General features: G+C 40.1%; 1 protein-coding gene across 3 annotated transcripts in view; it reads left to right on the forward strand.

Moving 5' to 3' along the window:
* LOC109254230 (adhesion G protein-coupled receptor E4-like) overlaps window positions 1-24,994 on the forward strand; it is a 98,232-nt gene that overhangs the window by 34,489 nt on the left and 38,749 nt on the right. For 2 of the 3 annotated variants that reach the window (XM_019427967.2, XM_019427966.2), the window contains exons 12-16: window positions 6,323-6,558; window positions 8,512-8,578; window positions 9,392-9,483; window positions 10,666-10,846; window positions 12,807-12,902. In XM_019427967.2, the coding sequence (XP_019283512.2) occupies window positions 6,323-6,558; window positions 8,512-8,578; window positions 9,392-9,483; window positions 10,666-10,846; window positions 12,807-12,902 (672 nt within the window). Of the gene's footprint in view, window positions 1-6,322; window positions 6,559-8,511; window positions 8,579-9,391; window positions 9,484-10,665; window positions 10,847-12,806; window positions 12,903-15,270; window positions 16,590-24,994 lie in introns of those variants that run through there. The other variant, XM_019427969.2, reaches the window with a different exon arrangement.

Below are 24,994 nucleotides of genomic sequence, written 5' to 3' on the forward strand. Positions count from 1 at the left end.
AGTAAAAGTTAGTCAGGATGAAATAAAAAGTGCTATAACTGAGCTGTAATCTTGTACAGATGCTGCGGCGGCAAGGATGGATGAGGCAGAACAGAGAATCAGCGTTATAGAGGACAAACTTATAGAGAATGATAAAGCAGAAAAAAGAGGGAGACTGAGGCAAAAGAGCACGATTTAAGAATCAGAGAAATCAGTGACTCATTTAAAAGGAACAACATCAAAATCATAGGGGTCCCAGAAATGGAAGAGAGAGAAATAGGGGTAGAAGGGTTATGTCAGCAAATCATAGCGGAAAACTTTCCTAACCTGGGGAAAGACACATCAAAATCCAGGAAGCACAGAGAGTTTCCATTAGATTCAACAAAAACCAACCATCAATAAGGCATATTGTAGTCAAATTCACAAAATAGACAAGGAGAAAATCATGAAAGCAGCAAGGGGAAAAAAAAATCCTTAACCTACAAGGGAAGACAGATCAGGTTTGTAGCAGACCTATCCACAGAAACTTGGCAGGCCAGAAAGGAGTGGGAAGATATGTTCAATGTGCTGACTCAGAAAAATATGTAGCCAAGAATTCTTTATCCAGCAAGGCTATAACTCAAAATAGAAGGAGAGATAAAAAGTTTCCCAAATGGACAAAAATTAAAAGAGTTTGTGAGCACTAAACCAGCCCTGCAAGAAATTTGAAGGGGGACTCTCTGAGGGGAGAAAAGATGAAAATACATACATACAAACATACATACATACATACATACATACATACCAAAAGCAACAAAGATTAGAAAGGACCAGAGAACACCACCAGAAACTCCAACTCTACAAGCATTATAATGACAATAAACTCATACCTTTCAGTACTCACTCTAAACGTCAATGTACTAAATGCTTCAATCAAAAGACTTAGAGTAACAGAATGGATAAGAAAACAAGATCCATCTATATGCTGTTTACAAGAGACCCACTTTAGACATAAAGACACCTTCAGATTGAAAGTAAGGGGATGGAGAACCATCTATCATGCTAATGGTCAACAAAAGAAAGCCCGAGTAGCCATACTTATATCAGACAATCTAGACTTTAAAATAAAGACTGTATCAAGAGATGAAGAAGGTCCTTATGTCACAATTAAGGGGTCTATCCACCAAGAAGACATAACAATTGTAAATATTTATGCACCAAATGTGCAACACCCAAATATATAAATCAATCACAAACATAAAGTAACTCATCGATAATAATACCATAATAGTAGGAGACTTCAACACCTCACTCACAGCAATGGACACATCATCTAATCAAAAAATCAACAAGGATGGGGAGCCTGGGTGGCTCAGTTGGTTAAGCGTCCAACTTCAGCTCAGGTCACGATCTCGCATTCCGTGAGTTTGAGCCCCGCGTCAGGCTCTGGGCTGATGGCTTGGAGCCTGGAGCCTGCTTCCAATTCTGTGTCTCCCTCTCTCTCTGCCCCTCCCCCATTCATGCTCTGTCTCTGTCTCAAAATAAATAAATAAATAAATAAATAAATAAATAAATAAATAAATAAATAAACGTTTAAAAAAATCAACAAGGAAACAATGGCTTTGAATGACACACTGGACCAGATGGACTTAACAGATATATTCAGAACATTTCATCCTAAAGAAGCAGAGTATACATTCTTCTCCAGTGCACATGGAATGTTCTCCAGAATAGACCACATACTGGGACACAAATCAGCCCTCAGCAAGTGCAAAAAGATCGAGATCATACCATGCATATTTTCAGACCACGATGCTATGAAACTTGAAATCAGCCACAGGAAAAAAATTGGAAAGGTAACAAATACTTGGAGACTAAAGAACATCCTACTAAGGAATGAATGGCTAGCCAAGTAGTTGAAGAGGAAATTAAAAAGTATATGGAAGCCAATGAAAATGGTAACACCACAGCCAAACCTCTGGGATGCAGCAAAGACAGTCATAAGAGGGAAGTATATAGCAATCCAGGCCTTCCTAAAGAAGGAAAAAAGGTCTCAGATGCACCTTACACCTTAAGGAGCTGGAAAAAGAACAGCAAACAAAACCCAAAACCAGCAGAAGACAAGAAATAATAAAGATGAGAGCAGAAATTAATGCTATCAAAACCAAAAAAAAAGTAGAACAGGTCAATGAAACCAGAAGCTGGTTCTTTGAAAGAATTAACAAAATTGATAAACCACTAGCCAGTTTGAACAAAAAGAAAAAGGAAAGGACCCAAATAAATAAAATCAAGAATGAAAGAGGAGAGATCATAACCAACACAACAGAAATAAAAACTATAATAGAATATTATGTGCAATTATATGCCAATAAAATGGGCATTCTGAAAGAAATGGAAAAATTCCTAGAAACATATACACTACCAAAACTGAAACAGGAAGAAATAGAAAATTTGAACAGACCCATAACCAGTAAATATATGGAATTAGTAATAAAAAATCTGCCAAAAAACAAGATTCCAGGGCCAGATGGCTTTCCAGGGGAATTCTACCAAACATTTAAGGAAGAGTTAACACCTATTCTCTTGAAGCTGTTCCAAAAAATAGAAATGGAAGGAGAACTTCCAAACTCTTTCTATGAGGCCAGCATTACCTTGATTCCAAAACCAGACAGAGACCCCACTAAAAAGGAGAACTATAGAGCAATTTCCCTGATGAACATGGATGCAAAAATCCTCAACAAGATATTAGCCAACTGGATCCAACAACACATTAAAAAAAAACTATTCACCACGACCAAGTGGGATTTATACCTGTGATGCAAGGCTGCAAAATAATTAACGTGATTCATCACATCAATAAAAGAAAGGCCAAGAGCCATATGATCCTCTCAATAGATGCAGAGAAAGCATTTGACAAAATACAGCATCCTTTCTTGATAAAAACCCTCAAGATAGTAGGGATAGAAGGATCATACCTTGAGATCACAAAAGCCATATACGAAAGAACAACTGATAATATCATCCTCAATGGGGAAAAACTGAGAGCTTTCACCCTAAGGTCAGGAACAAGACAGGGATGTCATTCTAACCAGTGTTATTCAAAATAGTATTGGAAGTCTTAGCCTGTGCAATCAGACAACACAAAGAAATAAAAGGCATCCAAATCGGCCAGGAGGAGGTCAAACTTTCACTCTTCACAGATGACATGATACTCTATATGGAAAACCCAAAAGATTCCACGAAAAAACTGCTAGAACTGATTCATGAATTCAGCAAAGTTGCAGGATATCAAGTCAATGCACAGAAATCGGTTGCATTCCCATTCACCAACAATGAAGCAACAGAAAAATCAAGGAATCAATCCCATTTACAATTGCACCAAGAACCATAAAATACCTCGGAATAAATCTAAGCAAAGAGGTGAAAAACCTATATGCTGAAAACTATAGAAAGCTTATGAAAGAAATTGAAGAAGACACAAAAAAATGGAAAAATATTCCATGCTCCTGGATAGGAAGAATAAATATTGTTAAAATGTCGATACTACCCAAAGCAATCTACGTATTCAATGCAATCCTTACCAAAATAACACCAACATTTTTCACAGAGCTAGAACAAATAATTCTAAAATTTGTATGGAACCAGAAAAGACCCCGAATAGCCAAAGCAATCTTGAAAAAGAAAACCAAAGCAGGAGGCATCACAATCCCAGACTTCAGGCTGTACTACAAAACTATAATCATGAAGGCAGTATGGTACTTACACAAGAACAAACACTCAGATCAATGGAACAGAATAGAGAACCCAGAAATAGACCCACAAATGCATGGCCAACTAATCTTAGACAAAGCAAGAAAGAATATCCAATGGAATATAAACAGTCTTTTCAGCCTGTGGTACTGGGAAAACTGGACAGCAACATGCAGAAGAATGAACCTGGACCACTTTCTTACACCATACACAAAAATAAAATGGATGAAAGACCTAAGACAGGAAGCCATCAAAATCCTCGAGGAGAAAGCAGGCAAAAACCTCTTTGATCTTGGCCACAGCAACTTCTTACTCAACACGTCTCTGGAGGCAAGGGAAACAAAAGCAAGAATGAACTACTGGGACCTCATCAAAATAAAAAGCTTCTGCACAGTGAAGGAAACAATCAGCAAAACTAAAAGGCAACCGACAGAATGGGAGAAGATATTTGCAAATGACATATCAGATAAAGGTTTAGTATCCAAAATCTATAAAAAACTTATCAAACTCAACACCCAAAACACAAATAATCCAGTGAAGAAATGGGCAAAAGACATGAATAGACACTTCTCCAAAGAAGACATCCAGATGGCCAACCGACACATGAAAAAATGCTCAACTCACTCATCATCAGAGAAATACAAATCAAAACCACAATGAGATACCACCTTACACCTGTCAGAATGGCTAATGTGAACAACTCAGGCAACAACAGATTTTGGCGAGGATGCGGAGAGAGAGGAGCTCTTTGGCACTGATGGTGGGAATGCAAACTGGTGCAGCCACTCTGGAAAACAGTATGGAGATTCCTCAAAAACTTAAAACTAGAACTACCCTATGACCCAGAAATTGCACTACTAGGTATTTATCCAAGGGATACAGGTGTGCTGTTTCAAAGGGGCACATGCACCCAAATGTTTATAGCAGCACTCTCAACAATAGCCAAAGAATGGAAAGAGACCAAATGTCCCTCGATGGATGAAGGGATAAAGTAGATGTGGTATATATACACAATGGAGTATTACTTGGCAATCAAAAAGAATAAAATCTTGCCATTTGCAACTATGTGGATGGAACTGGAGGGTGTTATGCTAAGCAAAATCAGTCAGAGAAAGACAAATATATGACTTCACTCATATGAGGACTTTAAGAGACAAAACAATGAACATAAGGGAAGGGAAACAAAAATAATATAAAAATAGGGAGGGGGACAAAACAGAAGAGACTCTTAAATATGGAGAACAAACAGAGGGTTACTGGAGGGGTTGTGGGAGGGGGGATGGACTAAATGGGTAAGAGGCACAGATTCAAGGAATCTACCCTTGAAATCATTGTTGCACTATATGCTAACTAACTTGGATGTAAATTTTTTAAAAAAGAGTAAGTATAGTCTTGGGGTGCCTGGGTGGCTCAGTCAGTTAAAGCATCCGACTCCGGCTCAGGTCATGATCTCACAGTTCATGAGTTCAAGCCCCGCATTGGGCTCTGTGCTGACATGTCAGAGCCTGGAACCTGCTTCAGATTCTGTGTCTTCTTCTCTCTCTGCCCCTCCCTGCTCTCACTCTGCCTCTCTGTCTCAAAAATAAATAAGCAATAAGAAAAATTTAAAAAGATTAAGTATAGTCTTTAAAGATGGTTTGCATTTCAAATCCATTTTTATTTTTTAGTTGTATGATCTTGGGTGAGATTTTAATCTCTTTGGGCTTTAGTTTCCTCATTAGAAAATGGGCAGAGATTGGCAAATGACAGTGCTGAGGCTGAGTCAGGCCTACCTTCTGTTTTTGTAAAAAAAAAAAAATCTGTTTTGTAAAATAGTCTTTTTTTTTTTTTTATTGGAACCATAACTACCAACGTCTGAGGGCTTGAGAAGAGAGATGTCCCAACTCAAATAGATGGAGCAAATTCTCTCTTCCTCCATAAAAATTTAATTTAGGCTCTCCATTGATTGGATGATGCCCACCCTCATTGGTTAGGGTTATCTTCTTTGCTCAGTTTACTGACTCAAATGGTAATATATACCTGAAACACCCTCACAGACACACCCAGGAATAATGTTTTACCAGTTATCTGGGCATTTCCCTTAGCTCAGTTGAGTTAACACAAAAAATTAAGCATCTCACCTACCCAAAGGATAAGGGCCATGGAATATTCATCTACCAACTCTGATCCATCATGGATCTGAGGACTGTTTGTGTGGTATTTATTCCTCAGCACTTCTGGCCTGCCCCATCCATGGGGTAAGCATTAGCCAGTGAGAGCTCCCCAAAATGTGTTGCCCATAGGCAAAATGTCATAGGTGTTAGGATTGAAAATGCAGGGGGCATCTGGGTGGCTCAGTCGGTTAAGCCTCTGACTTCGACTCAGGTCACAATCTCGCAGTTCATGGGTTTGAGCCCATGTCGGGCTCTGTGCTGACAGCTCAGAGCCTGAAGCCTGTTTCAGATTCTGTGTCTCCCTCTCTCTGCCCCTCTCCCACTCATGCTCTGTCTGTCTTTCTCTCGAAAGCAAATAAACATTAAATAAAAAGAAAATGCAGGTCAACATCCAGGAAATGTCAACTGCTGAGGATCAGATCAGGTGGAGACAACACTCCTAACTCTTGTCTCCCCTGCAGGTGCTGTGCTCCATCATTGCTGGTGTGCTGCACTACCTCTACCTGGCCTCCTTCACCTGGATGCTCCTTGAAGGGCTACATCTTTTCCTAACTGTCAGAAACCTCAAGGTGGCCAATTACACCAGTGCAAGCAAATTCAAGAAGAGGTTCATGTACCCTTTTGGCTATGGGGTTCCAGCTCTGATTGTGGCTGTGTCTGCAATAGTAGGACCCCAAAATTATGGAACATATGATCGGTAAGAATGATGTGTGCCTTTAGGGTAGAAGTTGTGCCCATGGCTGATGCAAGATCTGAAATCAAAAAATATTTCAGCACATTTGCTGTTGTGAGCTATACATCAAACCAATCCTTTTTTTTTTTTTTTTTTTTTTTTTTTTTGAGCCAGAATTCTATTTTCTCTTCAAAATTCCTAGAGGAATGGTTCTCAGCATCTTTGGGGTTGGATCCTCTTAAGAACTTTGGTAAAACCTAGAGCCTATTTCCCCAAATAGGGAAATGTACCTTTCAGACAAATGTACTTACACATAAAATTTTGAATTCAGTTTAGGAAATTAGGGAGAAAGAAAAGCACATTTGGGAAACTCAGGAACATAAAAGCCCCCCTGTGGCCTCTATGTTCTGTAGGATTCTGAAAGAGTAGGTTGAATAGGTTGAGGTTAATCCCCCAAATGTAAAGAGTAACAACAATAGCAATAAATCTAGAGGTCCTGTTCTGTATCAGAGATAACGCAGTATTTTCTTATTCTCCCCATGACCCTGTGGAATCAGCACTGTTCATTACTTCATACACAGGACACCTGGTACTTAGTCCATCTAAGAAACTTTCTCAAGGTCACAGCTAAAAAGAGAGTAAGTTCAGAATTCCCAAGGCAGCATTTTTAGCCTGACTAAAGAAGTTTAGAAAGCTCCATAAAGTTAGTTGAAGAAGCTAGTATATTGGCAATGGGGCTTAGGTTAGGAAGTAGGTATGCATGTACTAAGGTATCATGTACGAAGGTGTCCCTCTTGAAAAAAAGAAGCCCCATCTCCAGCTTGAACCATACATCCTGCCAGAATGATTCTGGAGATACAGTGGCAGGGTAGATCAGGGGTTTGTAAACTTTATAAAAGGCCAAATTGTACCTGTTTTTGTCTCTACGGGTCGTATGGTCTTTGTGGCAATTACCCAGTGTTGTCCTTGTAGTGAGAGAGAAGCCAAGTCATAGACCATATGTTAATAGATGAGTGTGGCTGTGTTTCAATAAAACTTCATCTATAAAAACATGGGGTGACTGGATATGCCCTGTGGGCTATTGTTTACAACCCTTAGAATAGAACTTAAGTGTGGGAGCTTTTCTGCCCACTCAGTGTTGGCAATTGCTTGTTAAATTGACCAGTTTTATGCTGTGAGGTCTCTGTTTAGAATAAATTATGCTAACTTTGCCAACATAAGCCATGACATAATAAAAGGTATTTGGGCAGCTGAGTATTTGGTATATGGAACATATTTAATTTGTGTTGGTAGTTTTTCTTGCTGTAGCTGTTAATATTTTTACTCTCTTTCTTATAGCAATCATTATTAGGGTACTGTTTATTGAGCCTTACCTCTGCCAGGAACTGTACTCAAATTTATATATACATTATCTCATTTTAATGTTTCCTACAAGATCTATATTAGGAAAACTGCAAAATCCTGATGAAAGAAATAAAAGAAGTTTCAAATAAACGGAGAGATAATCCATGTTCATGGATAGGAAAACTCAATATTGTCAAGAAGTCAGTCTGTCAGTTCTTTCCAACTTGATCTGTAGATTGAATGCATTCTCAACCACATTCTCAGAAAATTATTTTGTAGATATTGATAAAATTATTCTAATGTTTGTACAGAGAAGAAAAAGACCCTAAATAGCTAACACAATATTGAAGGAGAACAAAGTCATAGGAGTGACCCTACCTGACTTCAAGACTTTGCATATAACCACAGTAATTATTTAATCTTTTAATCCTTCTGTTTGCCCCCACTCTACACTTGGGGAAACTGAGGCTTAGAGCGCACAGCTTATGTCAGATGAGGACCATGTCTGATTCCATCTAAAGTCCAGGCTCTGAATTAAATGATTCCTGGCACTGGTTGGATCTTGCTATAGGAGTCTGAATTCAAGACCTTTGCCTTCTGAGAAATAGCTAATGCACACCTTTCTCTCAACAGCTGCTGGCTCAAGCATGATAAAGCGTTCATCTGGAGTTTTATGGGACCAGTGGCAGTCATTATCTTGGTGGGTGACTAGTGATAGTTATTGCTATCTGCCCTGGGTTTGCCAAGCATAGTGTGTTTCTTTCTGTTAAAGCAGAAGTGAGGTGAAGATAAGGAAAATATAGTCTAATGTGATTTACCCCTCTTCCTGAAAACACTGTCTTCATATCTCTTTCCCAGGCTCCCTCCTGGTTCACTTGTTACTCTGATGTAATATAACCCTCTGCTGGAGATTCTTCTAAAAATCCCACATTTGTTCATTCAACAACTATTTAGTGGGGCATCTGTGTGGTTCAGTCGGTTAAACATCCAACTTCGCTCAGGTCATGATCTCGTAGTTTGTGAGTTTGAGCACCACATCAGGCTCTGTGCTGACAGCTCAGAGCCTGGAACCTGATTCAGATTCTGTTTCTCTCTCTCTCTCTGGCCTTCCCCCACTCGCACTCTCTTTCCCTCTCTTTAAAAAAAATAAGTAAACATTTTAAAAAATTTTTAACAAATATTCAGCAAATATCTACTCTTCATAGAGTGATATGTTTTCCTGTTTGTCAGCAGCTTCCTGATCACATCATTGTCCTGGTATAGCTATCAAGAGTACTCTTTCACTTTCTAGGTGTCTTGGTTTGAATGATAAATTATATAGTCACCCTAATCAAGCACCAAGTGCCACAAGTTCATATATACACAATGTGCTGTATAAAAGACCAGACCATAGCATAGCATCCAACGAGGCCTGTATCTTTTGGGGAAAGATTCTTAGGTCCAACTCAAACTAGGTTGCATGACCTGGACTCCAGAGAAAATTCCAAGTCAACTTTTAGTTCTGTGTCCACAGATAAACTTGGTGTTCTACTTTCAAATCCTGTGGATTTTGAGAAGTAAACTTTCCTCCCTCAACAAAGAAGTTTCTACCATTCAGGATACCAGGTAAGAAGGCCCTATAATCCGTGGTATCCACAGATTTTTTCCTACAGGACTACTTTTCTTTCTGACTGGGAATGAAAAACCCATATAAAAATCTAATATAAAATATCCTGGTACTGGATAAAGGGTAAGTGGGGTACAATTTCTAGAAGTAAAAACTATAATTTTCAGGTAGCTTAATGTACTCCTTGATCTCTTTCCTCAACAAATATTCATTGGGTGCTCCTGTGTGTAGCATACTGTTCATATGAAATTCATGCCAAGAGTATCAATATTATCATCTCTCCCCAACCTCGTGAGTCCACCCACTTCTGGGGGCTCCATTATCCTTGGGTGTAGACACTCAGTTCTTACTGGCACTGATCTAAATAACTGGAAATAATAAGAACAACTAATATTAACTAGGAACTTGATAGATGATGGGAATTTACCAATATTGTTTCACTGAATGCCTATAACTCCAATCTATGAGGTGGGCATGACTACTATTCCCCATTGATATGAAGAGCAGGTACTCATGTTACCCAAAAGTGGGCAAGAGTCAGGTGCATTGGTGAGTCAGATGAACAAAACTTAAGGAGCATCTTTCCAACTTCAGACCCTGGCTTTGATCTCCTCTACTTATCATACAAACCAACATCTCCTAGCTTTGGTGTTTTCTGCCCTAGCGGGTCAGAGTGTCCCCCTTCTTGGTGTTTCCTCATCCTTCTACACATGTGTGGATGAGTGTAGGCTCACACACCATGTGCATGCACACACACACACACACACACACACACACACACACACTCACACACGTCAGCTGTCCCAGACAGTTGCCATCAACAACCCTTCTATTTGATAAAACACAATTTTCTTGAAGAAGCCCAACAGCATGCTATGATCTGAAGTCATGATATCATCATCAGTACACATTTTCAGTACAACTTTCTAGAAGGCACTTTCCACACATCTTCCAATAGGTTCAGATAAATCATTTCCAAGAATAGGAGAAAGCATTATTCTCAGAAGCAGTGATTGAAAGCATGGGTTCTGCCTCATCTTCAAGTAGTATGACTTTGCATGAGTCACTTAAGCACATGAGGTGATGCTAAGTTTAAATCAGGTAATGTGTGCAAAGCATTTAGCACAGTGCCCAACATATAATGATCAGTGATAGTTATTATTACTCCTGTTCCTTCCCAGAGTCATGACATTTAAAGCCATTGCTCAGCTATTTATACTGGGCTGTTCTTGGGGCCTTGGCTATTTTATGGTTGAAGAGTTCGGGAAGGTGATCGGATCAGTCATTGCCTACACATTCACCATCATCAATGTCCTGCAGGGGGTTTTGCTCTTTGTGGTACACTGTCTCCTTAATCACCAGGTAAGGCTAATTGTTTTATTTATCACCAGCTGAGTCCCACCATCTTATTGAATGGCTATTCACATTCTCACCCTTTTCTGATCTTTTATATTTGTATCTTGTGGTTGCCTTGATTCTGGGAAAAAGGTTTAGGTGCTGCTTGGGTATGCTGTGTGTTCTGGGTGCATCTGACTAAATTTCACATTCCAATCTCTATCTTAAGAGTGTGCTTTTGTCAGCTGGAGATGACAGAACAAAATATCATGGATCATGTGGCTTGGACAACAGAAATATCTCTTATAATTCTGGAGGCTGGAAATCTGAGGTCAGGGTGACTGTGCAGTTGGGTTCTGGTGAGAATGCTCTTTTTTTTTTTTTTTTCAGAAGTCCACCTTTTTGCTGTGTCCTTCCATAGGAGAGACAAGGAGAGAGAGCTTTTGTTTCTTCTTAACAGGACACTAATCCTATTGGATCAGGGCTCTACCATTAGGACTTCATTTATTCATAGTCACTCCTATAAAGGTCATATCTTCAAATACAATCATCCTGGGAGGTTAAGCCTTTAACATATGAATTTTGAGGAGACACAACTTAGTCCATAGCAGAGAATTTATCAGTCAGGTTAAGGGAGATTATGCTGCGGTAACAAATAGCCACCACCCCCTAATTTCAGCGGGTGACAACAATAAAGTTTATTTCTTGCTCATGCTACATAACTGTGTCTTGATCTACATTGTCTTCACTCTGGGATACAGGCTGAAGGGGCAGCCCTTATCTGGAATATTGGTATTCTTGTGGCAAAGGGAAAGGAGATCCTGGCCAACTGTACCTGAATTAGTTCTCTTTCATTGGCTGGAGCTAGTCATGTGGCCATACCTGAGTTCACCAGAAAGAGGACACATAATCCTCTTACAGTGTAGTGCACTTTAGGGAGGGGCACTGGAAAATTTGGCATAATATGCCAAAAACAGAGAGACTTCAGCTCTAGTGTTAGGTTTTACACTGAGTAGGCTGCTGTGTGGGCAGCTTTCTTACCCTCTCTGAGCCTCAATCTTCTCATCTGTGTATATGGCAATACGTGCCTCACAGGGTTGAGAATTAAATGAGATCATGCAATATGAATCTCCTCACGCAGTTCTTGTGAGGGTCATTATTATAATTTTACTCCTCATAGAATATTGGAAACAATTTTCCTGACTTCCCCACACTCCCTTTGCTATTGAGTGGAACTACCATCAATTAAGATGCTTGTGGCAAAAAGACCATCGTAACACTTTATTAATTTCTCTGTCGTCTTCTAGTGCCTTCTCAATGCTTTGTACTCCTCACACCCCAAAATGAAGTACAACTTAAGTGTCTTGGTAAAATAATGTTGAGTATTAAGTATTTAAATATCTTTTTCAGACATGTTAAGCAAGTTACATGAAGGGAATCCATGTAATCACAGGGGGTGTTTGTACGTAGTGGTTAGTTTGGGGCCCTGAGTAAGAATCATGAGGTGTTGAATTCTGTCTGTATGACCTTGGGCAAGTCCATGTACTTCCACAAGCTTCAGATTCTTTACCTTCAATTGCTGATAAGGGAAGAGCCTTTCTCCTTTGGTTTATGGAAGATGACATTGCATATGGTGCAAAGTGTATTGAACATAGCTTCATCCTTATAATCGCCACCAGCAGCATCACCATCATCACCTTCACCATCCTCCTCCTCCTTGTTCTCAGCATCATCATAACCACCACTTTGATGAACCACTGGGTTCAAAGTCTCACCTCTCTGTAGAGACTTTGTAGTGCCCAACATCTAGTAAATGCCTTTTCCACAATGAGAAAGTTGAATTTCAGAATGAATTAACAAGAGGACTATACAGAAAAGTAATGAAAAGGCAGTCATAGGGCTTGGCATCTATATCTTTGGCCTCCTATTTGGGGTCCTTTCTCTCTAACCAAGCTCTGGACATGACACAAACCTCTGTATTCCTCAGGTGCGAATGGAATACAAGAAGTGGTTTAGTGGGATCTGGAAAGCGACTGAGACTGAAAGCTTTGACGTATCTCGCTCTACGATCCAAACCAAAATGGTAAGTAAGACCAGCTTCTCTGCAGTGATGTGTACTTGCTAAACCCAACGTCTCCTACAACCAAGAGCTTCCTGGTCCTTGATCTAAAAGAAAAGAGAAATTTCATTAGCTTCCTGCATTATGCTGCTGGTTTCTGGTTTTTGAGACCAAAACCAGTGGAGTTCTGCTTGCTTGCTTTCTCTCTCTCCCTTTCTCCCTCCTTCCCTCCCTCCCTTCCTTCTCCCCTCCCTCCCTTTCTTTCTTCCTTCATCCCTCCTTCCCTCCTTCCTCCTTCCTTCCCTATCCTCTATCCCTCCTTTATCATCCCTCCTTCCCTCCTTCCTCCTTCCTTCCCTATCCTCTATCCCTCCTTTATCATCCCTCCTTTCCTCCTTCTTCCCTCCTTTATTCATTCCTTTATTCCTTCCTTCCATCCCTGTCTTTCTCTCTCTCTCTTTCTTTCACCCTCTCTCTCTCTTTCTCTCCCTCTCCCCAGTCTTTCCACAAATTTGGATATTCCACAAATATCCAAATGATAATTTAACAACATTCATTTAACAAATATTTATTGATTATCCAGTACATGCTAGATACTGTATTAGGTGTTGGGGAAACAGCAGTGGACACATTGACAAAAATCCTTGCCCTCACAGGACTGATGTTGGAGTGAGGTGGGGGGGGGGGCTGACAATAAACCCCCAAGTGTAGATTATACAGTACATCACAAAGTGATGTGTGCTATAGAAAAATACAGAGCAGTGAAGAGAAATCAGGACGCACGGGGTGAGGGGAGTTTGGTTTTCAGTAAGGTGGTCACGGTGACAGCCCTTCACAGTCTCTGTCATTACATTCTATTTTAATTCTCTGTATGATGTGCCTCTCTGTATGATATTTGTCTTAGTCTTAAAAACATTGAAGTATTTGCTTTTGGTCAGCTTCTGCTCCCCTGTAAGTTTCACTGTTGTGGTCACTACTGTTTTCCTTCTACCTAGAGCAATGCCTGGCCCACAAAAGATGTTGAGTGTCTAAATTCCTTGCTTACAGATGAGCAAACAGACTGGGAGAGTCCACATGATTTGCTCAAAGCTATTCAGCTGGGTAGAGGGTTCCAACTTGGGTCTGTTTTTCTCTGAAAGTTGACAGCTTTCCTTAGTTGTCACCAGAGTTGTCACCCCAGATTGTCAACAATATTGGGACCAGCTTGATAGGACATGCACTCTCATATTAAGGACAATTCTGCTTAGTGGCTGCTGACTATGTCCTATCAGTGTATGCCACAGGTTCACCTCTTGGCTAGAATCAGCAGCGGCCAAAGGATATGTCAACCTGAACTGTGTAAAAGAACTTTCCCAATGCTTGTAGTCCCCCAAAACATGTCACATAGTAGAATCCATAGTGTGGATTCTGGGGTTCGCCAGATTTGAGTTCGTATTTTGACTCTTTCAGGTTTTAGGTGGTAGATGATGGGCAAATAATTTAACTTCTCTGAGCCTCAATTCATTCATCATTGAAATGCCCAATTGATTGAGGAACGAAACAATGTACATGAAAGCACTTTGCTCTACTCTGAACCATGTCAACGCTGCTTTTTATTAATACAAAATTATCAAAAGTCAGCTACACAGAAGGCCCCAAACAGTAATCTTGTCCCCTTATCTTTGGACAACACTTTTCTCTCTAAAAAGCACATATCCATCCTTACAGTCATTACTGATCCTCTGTAGCATTTAAGTGATTCGTCACTGTTTGACATTTATTTATTTTTGAGACAGAGAGAGAGAGAGCATGAACAGGGGAGGGTCAGAGAAAGAGGGAGATACAGAATCTGAAACAGGCTCCAGGCTCTGAGCTGTCAGCATAGAGCCCAATGCGGGGCCCCAGCCCACAGAGCACGAGATCATGACCTGAGCCGAAGTCGGACGCTTAACCGACTGAGCCACCCAGGTGCCCCGATTCGTCACTGTTTGAATGGAGCCAACGTGCCTGGGTTCAAGTGACAACTCCACCAGTTCCAGGCTGCATCAGCTTACGCTAGCCACTTAATGTCTCTGTGCCTCAGTTTCTTCATCTGTAAATGACGATGGCAATAGTATCTATCTCATCATGAGAAGTAAGTGAGGTCATATGTGCTAAGAGCTTAGGACGCTGCCTGGTCCACAGTAAACACCCTGTAAATGTTTGTGAAAAGATCAAACAAATAAAAAGACCATCGCAGATGGTGTTTGGGGACGGGAGAGGCTGTAAGCCATATATTAGGACCTCTTTACTGAGCTTTGGACCTTAGAGAAATTCTTGCTTGTTCTATCTAGGCACTGCTGGAAGTCCTAGGTAATTTCTGGGGTGCTAATTTCTCTTCAGCTTTTTCTACACATTATTTCCCCCCAAATAGGAGGAACCAACAACATCATCAGAATTCTATCGCAGAAGAGACGCTGCGTCTGTTCAACCACAGCCTCAGACTCTGATCTCTGCTCTTTGGCTAAAACCAGAAAACTGAGCTGCTGTGGACAGCGCCCCCTGTGGTGACACATGGATGGGACAAATGCCACCATCTGTCTTTCTCCTGAAAGCAGTCGTGACTCTTTTCCCTTTTTGGCTTCTGTCTCCGTAGAAAGAAAGGGGTGTCGAGAGACTACTGAGACCCCCAAACCCAGAAGTGTATATCGTGTGCCACTAAATGCTCAGAGAATTCTTTTTAACAACGAGGGAAATAAGGGGATTTTCATCTTCCAGCTAATACTACCTTGCCCAGGATTTATTGGCCAACATCTGGATTCAGCTTGCAGATTTCTCTCTCTGAATTTTTGGCTCCACTTTATATTCCTGAAGATCTTGCACCACTCAACATTTTCATAGTTCAATAATTCCCATATGAATAAATATTAAAAACAGGGTTGTATTCTTGCGTTGTAAAAATACACCTCCATCCCACTCAGGAGGGCGTCCTAAGGAAATGTCTAGTGGTCAGGAGACCAGCACTGTCTTCTTTGCTTGATGACTTTCAAACCTACTCATATACTCAGGTTAATTTTAGTGTGATCTCAAGCACTCACTTTAGTAGCACATATACTTAATGTCACATCATGTCCTCATGGAAATGCTCCCAAACCAATAGCGGCAGGGGGGGGGGGGTGTCACAGCAGTCCTTTGGCCTTATGTATTTAGTTTTAACATTTCTAATTTTGTTTTCAAAGTCATTGGATTTAGTGTGTTTTTCAGCACCAAAATAAATTAAATGTATGGCTAACTTTGTTACCAGGCAGTATTTTAAAAGCAACTTTAAATAATAACAGCAGGAAATGTAAAAATAGCAGCTGAGACTCACCGTGATTCATTTGAAGAGATTTCTTGTGCAGTTTTTAAGGCATGAACCAAAGACTGTCCCTTTTTCTGCTTAATCAGCTTAAGTGTCTCTTCCACATGGTGGCGATGCAAACAGAATGCACGATTCACTCCACTTGCTGGCTTTAAAATTATGTGATTCGTCTCAGGGAGACAAATTGGGGAGATTCACATGGTTTCAAAATGCATGCCTGCGGTGTGACTTTTTAAATCCTGCAATTTCGAATATACACGAATAGAACTTGCATGAAATGCAACCTTCCTGGGCAGTTGACAAATCCTTGTGCTTAAGCCCCGCTAATGTCGCTGCTGTTTTTGCATCCAAAACAGTTGCAAAAAGTGAATAAACAAGCCAAATGTTCTAGGCGCTTCGGGTTTGGACCTCTCTATTCAATATTTTCACTTCCTCCCAACATCAAGTCTGCTTTCTTTCTCTTATCTGCCTTGCTCACCCCCTTCGCTTTCTTTAAGAACTTGTGTCTTCATCCTTTGAGAGCCCTTTATTCTTCTAGACCTCAGTGAAATTCCTTACTCTATTACCGTCAGTGTGACGTGACTTACCCTATATTTTGTGTGCTATTGCACACGTGATACGTGTGTGCTTGTAAATCATTCCTGCCTGGATTATAAACTTCTGGAAGGCAAGAATGATAGATGTTTTAATGATCAATTGCCAAGGTGGTGAGTGATAGTTTCCCTGCCTCCACCTAGAACATTAATTCTCAAGCTCTGCACTGTTAACATTTTGGCCTGGATAATTCTTTTTGCGGGCAGGAGCTGCTGTGCATTGCAGGATTTGCAGCAGCATCCCTGGCCTCTACTCACTAGATGCCAGTAGCCTCCCCCATCCCACACACACCCACTGTGACCATCAGAAATGTCTCCAGACATTGCTACCTGGGAACAGAAGTGATCTTATTGAGAATTACTGGCTTAGGCATTAGTTCATAGTGAAAAAGTCCTTTGTGGTCACCCAGCTGTTCCAGGAAATGAATACTCAGTCAGAATGTGGTTATTACGCACATGCTCTGCACTCCAAGGGGGTGGTACGTATGGGGAACACCTCTTGTCTGGCCAGCTTTCTTTTCTGGGAACTGCCCACCTCGCTGTGGCAGAGACTATTCATCAAAACCCACATCTGCTTCTTTGCAACATGTACTTTTGCTGAGAAGGGTCCCCTGCTTGGGTTTGTGCTGCAGAGGAGAGGAAATAAAATTAAGAGACTCCAAGCCGGGGGCTCTTAAGATTTTCTTTTATTGCATCACAGAATACTTTGAGAGTCAGATTTTTAAAAAGTGAGTCTTTTCCCTGCAAAAATACATATAGGCAGTGCATGAATCATGGATGTTCTCAGTTGCAACTAATAGAAATCTAGCTGCTCTGTCTTGCTGCCCAAATGTGGCCTGAAAATCAGCAGCATAGTGGCATGCAAATCACTTGGAAATTTGGTACAAATGCAGAATCTTCGGTTCCATCCCAGATCCAGTGAATAGGACCCTTCTTTTTAACATGATCTCCAGGAGATTCTATGCAAGTCAAAGTTTGAGAAACTTGTGGTCTATGGATCTGCATCATCAGCATGGCCTGGGATATTGTTAAAAATGCAAATCTCAGATGTCACCTGAGAATCACCACCAGACACAGAATCCCTACAGTTGGGGGCCCAGGAATCCATGGCTTAACAAACTCTACAGGGAATTCTTTTTTTATGTTTTGAGTTTTTATTTAAATTCTAGTTAGTTAACATGTGGTATAATATTGGGTTCAAGAGTACAACTGAGTGATTCATGACTTACGTACTACACCCAGTGCTCGTTACAAGTGCCCTCCTTAACACCCACCACTCATTTAGCCCATCTTCCGACCTTCCCTCCAGCAACCCCCAGTTTGTTCTCTCAGGGGTTGTCTCCCTTTTTTCCCCCTTCCCCTATGTTCATCTGTTTTGTATCTTAAATTCCACATATGAGTGAGATCTTCTGGTATTTGTCTTCCTCAGACTGACTTATGTCACTAAGCATAATACACTCTAGCTCCATCCATGCTGTTGCAAATGGCAATATTCCATTCTTTTTACGGCTGAGTAATATTCCAGAGTGTGTGTGTGTGTGTGTGTGCATGCGCATCTTTTTTATCTATTCATCAGTCGATAGACATTTGGGCTTTTTCCATAATTTGATTATGCCTTTTTTTTTTTAATTTAAATCCAAGTTAGTCAACATCTAGTGTAGCAATGATTTCAGGAATAGAATTGAGTGACTCTTCACTTACGTGTAACACCCAGTGCTCATACCAACAAGTGTCCTCCTTAATGCCCCTTGCCCATTTAGCCCATCCCCTCACCCAACACCCCTGCAGCAACCCTCCATTCTCTGTATTTAAGAGTCTTTTACAGTTTGTCTCCCTCCCTGTTTTGATATTACTTTTGCTTCCCTTCCCTTATGTTCATCTGTTTTGTATTTTAACTTCCACATTTGTGATATTTGTCTTTCTCTAATTTCACTTAGCATAATACCCTCTAGTTCCATCCATGTTTTTGCAATTGGCAAAATTTCACTCTTTTCGATTACCAACTAGTAATCCGTGTGCGCGCGCGCACACACACACACACACACACACACACACACACACACAACACCGCCGGCACCACGTCTTCTTTATCCATTCATCAGTCAATGGATTTGGGCTCTTTCCATACTTTGGCTATCTATTGTTGATAGCGCTGCTATAAACACTGGGGTGCATGTGCCCCTTTGAAACAGCATACCTCTATCCTATGAATAAAGACTTAGTAGTACAATTGCTGGGTCATAAGGTAGTTCTATTTTTAACTTTTTGAGGAAACTCGACACTGTTTCCCAGAGTGGCTGTACCAGTTTGCATTCCCACCAACAGTACAAAAGGGTTCCTCTTTCTCCGCATTCTCACCAACATCTCTTGTTGCCTGAGTTGTTCACATTAGCCATTCTGACAGGTGTGAGGTGGTGTCTCGTTGTGGTTTTGATTTGTATTTCCCTGATGATGAGTGAGTTGAGCATTTTTTCATGTGTCAGTTGGCCATCTGGATGTCTTCTTTGGAGAAGTGTCTATTCATATCTTTTGCCCATTGCTTCACTGGATTGTGTTTTGGGTGTTGAGTTTGATAAATTGTTTGTAAATTTTGGATACTAACCCTTCATCAGATATGTCATTTGTGAATATCTTCTCCCATTCTGTCGGTTGTCTTTTAGTTTGCTGATTGTTTCCTTCACTGTGCAGAACTTTTTATCTTGATGAAATCCCAATAGTTCATTTTTACTTTTGTTTCCCTTGCCTCTGGAGACACGTCAAGTAAGAAGTTGCTGCAACTGACGTCATAAAAGGTTGCTGCCTGTTTTCCCCTCTAGGATTTTGATGGCTTCCTGTCTTACATTTAGGTCTTTCATCCATTTCATTTTTGTGGTATAAGAAAGTGGTCTAGTTTCATTCTTCTGCATGTTGCTGTCCAATTTTCCCAACACCATTCGCTGAAGAGACTGTCTTTTTTTCCACTGGATATTCTTTTCTGCTTTGTCACAGATTAGTTGGCCATACGTTTGTGGGTCCATTTCTGGGTTCTCTATTCTGTTCCATTGATCTGAGTGTCTGTTTTTGTGCCAGTACCATACTGTCTTCATGATTACAGCTTTGTAATACAGCTTTAAGTCTGGGATTGTGAGGCCTCCAGCTTTGGTTTGCTTTTTCAGGATTGCTTTGGCTATTCAGTGTCTTTTCTGGTTCCATACAGATTTTAGGATTGTTTGTTCTAGCTCTGTGAAAAATGCTGGTGTTATTTTGATAGGGATTGCATTGAATATGTAGATTGCTTTGGGTAGTATCAACATTTTAACAATATTTGTTCTTCCAACCCAGGAGCATGGAATATTTTTTCAATTTTTTTGTATCTTCTTCAATTTCTTTCATAAGCTTTCTATAGTTTTCAGCATATAGGTTTTTCACCTCTTTGCTTAGATTTATTCCTAGATATTTTATGGTTCTTGGTGCAATGGTAAATGGGATTGATTCCTTGATTTCTCTTTCTGTTCCTTCATTATTAGTGTATAGAAATGCAACTAGTTTTGGGGCGCCTGGGTGGCTCAGTCGGTTAAGCGTCCGACTTCAGTTCAGGTCACGATCTCGCGGTCCATGAGTTCGAGCCCCGCATCGGGCTCTGTGCTGACAGCTCAGAGCCTGGAGTCTGCTTCTGATTCTGTGTCTCCCTCTCTCTCTGACCCACCCCCGTTCATGCTCTGTCTCTCTCTGTTTCAAAAATAAATAAACTTAAAAAAAATTAAAAAAAAAAGAAATGCAACCAGTTTTTGTACATTGATTTTATATCCTGTAACTTTGCTGAATTCATGGATCAGTTCTAGCAGTTTTCTGATGGAGTCCTTGGATTTTCCACACAGCGTATCATGTCGTCTGCGAACAGTGAAAGTTTGACTTCCTCCTTGCTGATTTGTATGCTTTCATTTTTTTGTGTTGTCTGATTGCTGAAGCTAGGACTTTCAACACTATGTTGAATAACCAGTGATGAGAGTGGACATCCTTGTTGTGTTCCTGACTTTAGGGGGAAAACAGATGATATTAGCAAATATTATTCCTGTATCTCAGGCATAAATCCCACTTGATCATGGTGAATAATTCTTTCAATGTATTGTTGGATATGGTTGCTAGTATCTTGTTGAGGATTTTTGCTTCCATGTTCATCATGGAAATTGGTCTGTAGTTCTCTTTTTTAGTGGGGTCTTTGTCTGGTTTTAGAATCAAGGTAATGCTGGCCTCATGGAATGAGTTTGGAAGTTTTCCTTCTATTTCTATTTTTTGGAACAGCCTCAAAAGAATAGGAGTTAACTCTTCTTTAAATGTTTGATAGAATTCCCCTGGAAAGCTATCCAGCCGTAGACTCTTGTTTGTTGGGAGATTTTTTTATTACTGATTCCATTTCTTTGCTGGTTATGGGTCTGTTCAAAAATTTTTAATGTTTTTTTAATGTTTATTTATTCTTGAGAGAGACAGACAGAGGGTGAGCAGGGGAGGGGCGCGCGCACACACACACACACACACACACACACACACACACACACACACACAGAATCCAAAGCAGGCTCCAGACTCTGAGCTGTCAGCACAGAGCCCAATGCGGGGCTTGAACTCATGAACTGCAAGATCATGACCTGAGCCGAAGTCAGAAGCCCAACCGACTGAGCCACCCAGGCGCCACTCTGTTCAAATTTTTTATTTCTTCCTGTTTCAGTTTTGGTAGTTTATATGTTTCTAGGAATTTGTCCACTTCTTCCAGATTGCCTAATTTGTTGGCATATAATTGCTCATAACATTCTCTTATTGTTCGTATTTCTGCGGTGTTGGTTGTGATCTCTCCTCTTTCATTTGTGATTTATTTATTTGGGTCTTTTCCTTTTTCTTTTTGATCAATCTGGCTAGGGGTTTATTAATTTTGTTAATTCCTTCAAGGAACCAGCTCCTGTTCATTTATTTGTTCTACTGTTTTGGATTTTTTTTTTTTTAATTTCGATAGCATTGATTTCTGCTCTAATCTTTATTATTTCCCTTCTTCTGCTGGTTTTGGGCTTTATTTGCTGTTCTTTTTCCAGTTCTTTTAGGTGTAAGGTTAGTTTGTGTATCTGAGGCCTTTCTTCCTTCTTTAGAAAGACCTGGATTGCTGTATACTTTCCGCTTATGACCGCCTTTGCTGCATCCCAGAGGTTTTGGGCTGTCGTGTTTTCATTTTCATTGGCTTCCATGTACTTTTTAATTTCCTCTTTAGTTTATTGGTTAACCCATTCATTCTTTAGTAGGATGCTCTTTAATCTCCATTTATTCATTGTCTTCCCAAATTTTTTCCTTTTTTTTAATATGAAATTTATTGTCAAATTGGTTTTCATACAACACCCAGTGCTCATCCCAACAGGTGCCCTCCTCAATGCCCATCACCCACTTTCCCCTCTCCCCCACCCCCCATCAACCCTCAGTTTGTTCTCAGTTTTTAAAAGTCTCTTATGGTTTGGCTCCTTCCGTCTCTAACCTTTTTTTTTCCTTCCCTTCCCCCATGGTCTTCTGTTAAGTTTCTCAGGAAACACATAAGAGTGAAAACATATGGTACCTGTCTTTCTCTGTATGATTTACTTCACTTAGCGTAACACTCTCCAGTTCCATCCACGTTGCTACAAAAGCCTTTCATTCTTTCTTATTGCCGTGTAGTATTCCATTGTGAATATAAACTACAATTTCTTTATCCATTCATCAGTTAATGGACATTTAGGCTCTTTCCATCATTTGGCTATTGTTGAAAGTGCTGCTATAAATGTTGGGGTACAAGTGCCCCTATGTATCAGCACTCCTGTGTCCCTTGGGTCAGTTCCTAGCAGTGCAATTGCTGGGTCATAGAGTAGATCTAGTTTTACTTTTTTGAGGAACCTCCACACTGTTTTCCCGAGTGGCTGCACCAATTTGCATTCCCACCAACAGTGCAAGACAGTTCCCGTTTCTCCACATCCTCGCCAGCCTCTATAGTCTCCTAATTTGTTCATTTTAGCCACTCTGACTGGTGTGAGGTGGTATTTCAGAGTGGTTTTGATTTGTATTTCCCTGATGAGGAGTGACTTTGAGCATCTTTTCATGTGCCTGTGGGCCATCTGGATGTCTTCTTTAGAGAAGTGTCTATTCATATTTTCTGCCCATTTCTTCACTGGATTATTTGTTTTTTGGGTGTGGAGTTTGGTGAGTTCTTTATAGATTTTGGATACTAGCCCTTTGATATGTCATTTGCAAATATCTTTTCCCATTCCATTCGTTGCCTTTTAGTTTTGTTGATTGTTTCCTTTGCAGTACAGAAGATTTTATCTTCATGAGGTCCCAATAGTTTATTTTTGCTTTTAATTCCCTTGCCTTTGGAGATGTGTCAAGTAAGAAATTGCTGCGGCTGAGGTCAGAGAGGTTTTTTTTCCTGCTTTCTCCTCTAGGGTTTTGATGGTTTCCTGTCTCACATTCAGGTCCTTCACCCATTTTGAGTTTATTTTTGTGAATGGTGTAAGAAAGTGGTCTAGTTTCATTCTGCTGCATGTTGCTGTCCAGTTCTCCCAGCAACATTTGATAAAGAGGCTGTCTTTTTTCCATTGGATATTCTTTCCTGCTTTGTCAAAGATTAGTTGGCCATACAATTGTGGGTCCAATTCTGGAGTCTCTATTCCATTGGTCTATGTGTCTGGTTTTGTGCCAATACCATGCTGTCCTGATGATTACAGCTTTGTAGTAGAGGCTAAAGTCTGGGATTGTGATGCCTCCCACTTTGGTCTTCTTCAACATTACTTTGGCTCTTCGGGGTCTTTTGTGGTTCCATACAAATTTTAGGATTGCTTGTTCTAGCTTCGAGAAGAATGCTGGTGCAATTTTGATTGGGATTGCACTGAATGCGTAGATAGCTTTGGGTAGTTTTGACATTTTAACAATATTTATTCTCTGAATCCATGAGCATGGAACGTTTTTCCATTTCTTTGTAACTTCTTCAATTTCCTTCATAAGCTTTCTATCGTTTTCAGCATACAGATCCTTTACATCTTTGATTAGGTTTATTCCTAGGTATTTTATGATTCTTGGTGGAATTATGAATGGGATAAGTTTCTTTATTTGTCTTTCTGTTGCTTCATTGTTAGTGTATAAGAATGCAACTGATTTCTGTACATTGATTTTATATCCTGCTACTTTGCTGAATTCATATATCAGTTCCAGCAGACTTTTGGTGGAGTCTATCAGGTTTTCCATGTATAATATCATGTCATCTGCAAAAAGTGAATGCTTGACCTCATCTTTGCCAGTTTTGATGCCTTTGATTTCCTTTTGTTGTCTGACTGCTGATGCTAGAACTTCCAACACTATGTTAAACAACAGTGGTGAGAGTGGACATCCCTGTCGTGTTCCTGATCTCAGGGGGAAATCTCTCAGTTTTTCCCCATTGAGGATGATATTAGCTGTGGGCTTTTCATAAATGGCTTTTATGTTTAAGTATGTTCCTTCTATCCCGACTTTCTCGAGGGTTTTTATTAAGAAAGAATGCTGAATTTTGTCAAATGCTTTTTCTGCATCGATTGACAGGATCATATGGTTCTTTTCTTTTATTAATGTGATGTATCACATTAATTGATTTGTGAATGTTGAACCAGCCCTGAAGCCCAGGAATGAATGCCACTTGATTGTGGTGAATAATTATTTTTCTAAGCTGCTGAATTCGATTTGCTAGTATCTTGTTGAGAATTTTTGCATCCATATTCATCAGGGATATTGGCCTGTAGTTCTCTTTTTTTGCTGGGTGTCTGTCTGGTTTAGGAACCAAAGTAATGTTGGCTTCATAGAATGAATCTGGAAGTTTTCCTTTCCTTTCTATTTTTTGGAACAGCTTGAGAAGGATAGGTATTATCTCTGCTTTAAATGTCTGGTAGAATTACCCAGGGAAGCCATCTGGTCCTGGACTCTTATTTGTTGAGAGATTTTTTGGTAATCAAATTGAATCAAGAAATTGATTCAATTTCTTTGCTGGTTATGGGTCTGTTCAAGTTTTCTATTTCTTCCTGTTTGAATTTTGGAAGTGTGTGGGTGCTTAGGTATTTGTCCATTTCTTTCAGGTTGTCCAGTTTGTTGGCATATAATTTTTCATAGTATTCCCTGGTAATTGCTTGTATTTCTGAGGGATTGGTTGTAATAATTCCATTTTCATTCATGATTTTATCTATTTGGGTCAT

The sequence above is a fragment of the Panthera pardus genome, unplaced genomic scaffold (assembly GCF_024362965.1).
Source record: "Panthera pardus isolate Hobbes unplaced genomic scaffold, ASM2436296v1 HiC_scaffold_8, whole genome shotgun sequence".
Lineage (NCBI taxonomy): Eukaryota > Metazoa > Chordata > Mammalia > Carnivora > Felidae > Panthera > Panthera pardus.